This window comes from Gaeumannomyces tritici (assembly GCF_000145635.1).
Source record: "Gaeumannomyces tritici R3-111a-1 unplaced genomic scaffold supercont2.2, whole genome shotgun sequence".
Classification (NCBI taxonomy): Eukaryota; Fungi; Ascomycota; class Sordariomycetes; order Magnaporthales; family Magnaporthaceae; genus Gaeumannomyces; species Gaeumannomyces tritici.
Genome location: NW_008804546.1, coordinates 1 through 4557, shown reverse-complemented (window position 1 = coordinate 4557; position 4557 = coordinate 1). Strand labels below are relative to the sequence as shown.

General features: G+C 56.8%; 3 protein-coding genes across 3 annotated transcripts; 1 reads left to right on the top strand and 2 right to left on the bottom strand.

Moving 5' to 3' along the window:
• Window positions 1-66: 66 nt before the first annotated feature.
• On the bottom strand, window positions 67-479 carry GGTG_02585 (hypothetical protein; the record flags this gene model as incomplete). The annotated part of the gene is made up of 1 exon (XM_009220357.1): window positions 67-479. One exon carries the CDS (start codon window positions 477-479, stop codon window positions 123-125), a length of 357 nt encoding a protein of 118 aa, XP_009218621.1. The 3' UTR covers window positions 67-122.
• A 1295-nt stretch (window positions 480-1774) lies between these two features.
• GGTG_02584 (hypothetical protein) lies at window positions 1775-2505 on the top strand (the record flags this gene model as incomplete). Its single annotated transcript, XM_009220356.1, has 3 exons — window positions 1775-2055; window positions 2123-2287; window positions 2398-2505. Exons 1-3 carry the CDS (start codon window positions 1867-1869, stop codon window positions 2503-2505), a joined length of 462 nt encoding a protein of 153 aa, XP_009218620.1. The 5' UTR covers window positions 1775-1866.
• A 1493-nt stretch (window positions 2506-3998) lies between these two features.
• Window positions 3999-4352, bottom strand: GGTG_02583 (hypothetical protein; the record flags this gene model as incomplete). The annotated part of the gene is made up of 1 exon (XM_009220355.1): window positions 3999-4352. One exon carries the CDS (start codon window positions 4350-4352, stop codon window positions 3999-4001), a length of 354 nt encoding a protein of 117 aa, XP_009218619.1.
• Between the last annotated feature and the right edge of the window lie 205 nt (window positions 4353-4557).

The window sequence follows — 4557 nt, the reverse complement described above, 5'->3', positions numbered from 1 at the left end:
CTATGCGTTATCGCATAAGACCCTGCTTAAGCCATGTGGTACTCCGGGCGTCCTCCGGATGTGACAGGCTCGGTCATGTGGTGCGTGTATAGCTGAAAAGTCCCGGTCCCGCCGTGGTAGGTCTAGCTGAATGTGTAGGGTTTCCCATCGTAGACAGGCTCGTTATTGCCGTAGTTGTACAGACTGTGTATGCCGCGGGCTCCAATCGCCCCGTTATAGCGCGCTTGTCTTTGCATCACGGCTGCCGACCCATCCGGTCCCTTGATTTCTGTGAAAAAGTTCGGCACTAAAGGTTTGTTTTCCATAGTGGATGGAATGATGTAATCGCCGAGCTCGTTGCGGATGGATGGATCGAGATCTTTAGGAGGCGCGCCGTAGTAAATATCGGGTTTGGCTGGTGCCAGCGAGCTGTCAGATACGAAGGTACTCGATGGTACGATGTGGAAGGATCTAGAAGATTCCAGGTGGAGCATGAACATGGGCACCCCGGTGCACAGACCACATACTTTGTGTATATCAACGAGAACAATCATCCTCTTCGAAGGACAGAGGAAAGAAGAGACAATGCATTCTTCCCATTTATGGATGACTAGAGACAGTGTTTTCTGACATGTGCCGCCAGGCTGAGCATGGGCTGAGATGCCCGACATCTCTGGGGTGTTACACCAACGCACCACCTGAAGTTAAAGCTGCCAGCGCACGGCGAAGGGCACGCCGCATCTACATTGGAATTTTGCCGGCAGAATTATGTTGTGTAATTCAATGTGTGCAGAAGATTCTGCCGGCAGAATTATGTTGTGTAATTCAATGTGTGCAGAAGATTCTGCCGGCAGAATTTTATGCTGTGTAGTTAATCGTGTTTGGAGAATTCTGCCGGCAGAATCCGTGTTGTGCAATTAAGTGTGTCCAAAGAATTCTGTCGGCAGAATTTTGCGTTGTGTAATTAAGCGTGTTTAAAGAATTCTGCCGGCAGAATTTGTGTTGTGCAATTAAGCATGTTTAAAAAATTCTGCCGGCAGAATTTTGTGCTGTGTAATTCGTCACGGCCATGGCCGAAGACTAGAACAGTCGATTGGCGCTACGGAGAAGGGAAGGAAAAGCAGGGGTTCTGGTGTCAGGTGCGCGTCTTCACGACGGTCCACCGTGTGGGTCCTGGTCCGTAGGTTTTGGCCTATGGGTCTTGACCCGGCTGTTCAGCGTTCAGCTGTTAGGGATCGACCACGGCAGAGAGACAGGGTTGCAATAAACGCGATGTTGATATGACTATTTAGTTTTCACCCAGGCGGCCGAGCACGGGCCTTACAGGCACGGGCCACGGCCCACAGGCATAGGCCCCCAGCCACCGTGGCTCAGCGACTCCCAAGGCGCCACGCCACCACAGCGTCCTGCAAATGCCTTCCAACCTTGTCATAGTTTGGTTCGTCTCGCACTGGGCCATTGGGTGGAGCGCCGGGAACGGGGTCGCCGTGCCACCTGGGCCGGCCCGGCCGCCCAAGTCCTTCCTGATCACAGCGATGCCAACACCGACCGTAGACCACCGCAGCTATTAGGGAAGCTGACGTTGATTACAGCCATTAGGATCCCGAAGATTCACTTCCTTTCGGGCCGAGGCTTATCGCTGCAGATAAATTGCTTTGCGGGAGAACCACACCGTGGCTCATTTAAGACTATTGGGGTGTCACGGGATGATAGCAATGCACCCTGCCGATAAGAAACCGCACTTGTTCAAACGCGGCATCCCCCCTTCGCCTGCATTAGGTTTGCAGTGAAATCTTGCGAATCTTTCCGCGTTTCACGCCTTATTTCCGCCCTCCTTGCCAGCCTGAGAGACGAAACGTTCAACACAGCCATTTCGTTCTAGCAATAATGCCTGTACCGCGTGACCACGCAGGTCGAGTCAAGCGTGTGCCGGCACTACCAGAAAAGAGCGTGTTTGACGACGTCCTATATCTCGGCACGGTCGAACGACGTCATGCCCCACCGCAGAATGGCGTGCCTGACGACGACGTCGTCTATCTCGGTACTGTCAACCGAGGTCACGCCATGGAAGAGGCGGTTTGCGTTGGTAATGCAACCGTTTAGAATACGGCCGGAGGACGACCCGCTGACCAAAGAACCAAAGCTCGAGCGAGGACTTCGAGTAGCCGAGGCCCTTCACGCCCTTCACGCCCATCTCACGGAGGCGCTATATCGACACCGCATCCTCTCCAAAACCGTCGGCGATCCAGCGCACCACACCGACAAACCAAGATCCCTCCTCAAATACTGGATGGATTGGTCAAACTGGGTTGGTCGCGACGTTTGGATGGAGGGTGGCAAGAGGTTTACGGCTCTTTCAGCCGCACCGGTCGCTTCTGTTACTGGCTTGACACTGCCAAATCAACCCCGATTGCGCAGAAGAACGTTCAATATGTCACTCGCTTTGGGGGCATGACACGGCAGCAAGTCAAAGCTGAAGTCTACCGTATCTTGGAAGCGGCGTCCATGGATACCGGCGTTGTATGAGCCGGTACCGTTACGAAGCCGAACCGATCGATCGGCCGAAGTCTGGGTTTGCAGCCGCCCGCGCGGATCCGGGAGATGAGCCGCTCGAGACTAGGTGTCTTAACCATCCTATGGATTCGGGCGCTGTGGTCTTCATCCAATGATTGGTCCGACTTTGGGGTAGCGTGGTCTGGATTGGATCGGAATTGCTGCTCCCGGCCCGAGCGCGACCGTATCTGCGGTGCTTGACGATGTGCTGATTTTTCGTCGGTATTCATTACGACAAGCATATACTTGTGGGGGGAAGGCGATATCGTGTGCAGGTGCCAGCGGATGGATGAGATTGGGATTATTCCTTATAATTTCAGGCAAGCATCTTATTTGGTCGAGACTCGGAGAAGCGCTTGACACCAGACGCTGGACGGCTTTTTTTCTTTCTTTTTTTCCTTCCTGCCCGGTTCGTGGCCTGGATGGCATGCAGGTAGCTGCTGGTGGCTCGATTCGTGGGCTCGGTCCGTGAAGCTCTCGACCTTTGGCGGGCGTCGCCCTAGAGCTGCTGCTGCCAATGATTGGTGCGCAAGTCGGCCGAGGATGGCCTGTTTATGTATCACGACCGGCATGCCTTCCTGCTCTTTTACGTTGACGACATCGCGCTCCTTTACCGAAGAGACCACACAAGTATCACAAAGAAGTAGGGCGCGCAGTGGACGGAGTACTTGACAGACCTCTAATCTGTAGCCAAAAAGAGCGTGGTGAGGGTGGGACACCCTCTGACCATACCTACATGCCAGTGCTCGGTAATAGCCTTGCGACCACTGGCCGGCCTCGGCGAGGCCGGCCAACAGCCCCGTGGAGCCCGTAGGGTACGAGCGGGTACGGCCATCTGGAAGAACAGCCCAAGGAGTGGTCCCTTCAGGCATCCCCGCGGCGGTGACCCCCCCTTGGCAAGCTGGCGTGGCCGGGCACGAGAGCGGGAGGCGGAAACACGGCGCTCAAAACCAAAAAGTAACGAAACAGTCGATCCAAACCAGCGCGTGCTTGACACGACGGCGTGGCAGAGCTTGCGAAACCAGCGGGCGGCACAGCGACCATGTGTTGCTCCGTTGCCAAAGGCAATGGTAAAACGGCACGACGAAAAAACGGACCATGGCGTTACAAGCACGTTGGCACACGTACCCAAGTGGTCGGTAGACGACGCACGCTTGGGCGGGACGACAGCTGGCGGGACGGACAAGGGCTGCCGCCCAGGCGGGTGGCACACCCCTGGCAGACCTCATGATCAAAAAAGGCAAGAGGAGATTCCATCAACCCAAGGGTCTATCGCCTGAAAGCACGACATACATCGACGCGAACCCAAACCCAAATCCTCGCCGACATGCCTGGCGTTCTTACCCGGCTCACCTGCCGTCTAAATCGACAAGATGACTCCAGCTCATAACATCCCAAGCGCTGGCCGGCACGGAAACGCGGCTTTTGCCACCGGCCGGCGGCGTCCCAGGCGTCATCCGGCCGATTCATACTACCCCGTCGAAGCGCGTAACCAGCCAGGTACCGCGCATGTCGTCAGCGGCCTGATCCTTGCTTGCTCGGGCGACCGCGTGCCTCAAAGCGAACAGATTGTCGTCGGACTTGGCCATCCCCAGCCGGAAGGCATAGGTAAACGCATGCACAATAAAATCGACCTTGTTGTCGCGCAGGTGGTCCAGCGGCATGGTGGACGACATGGCATCACGGATATGGACGCCGTAGACGTTTTGCGTCTTTACGCGGAAGCTCAGGTGGCCTCTAACGTCAAACGAGGCCACGACGGCCTGACGCTGGGCCGGGGGCAGGTCGAACTGGGTGCGTAGCGTGCCGAGCAGGACCATCGTGCCCACGCTGTACTCGCCGGGCTTGGGTTTGCACAAGGGGTAGTCGTCGACGCCCTCGAACGCGCCTCCCGCGCCGGGCCGAGGCCGCTGCTGCTCCTGCTGCTGCTGCCGCCGCTGCCGGCTCGAGCCTGAGGGCGTGGCGTCGGAGGGAGGAGGGCCGCCGCCGCGACGGGCGTGTTCGGAACCCTGCTGGCCGGAGCCG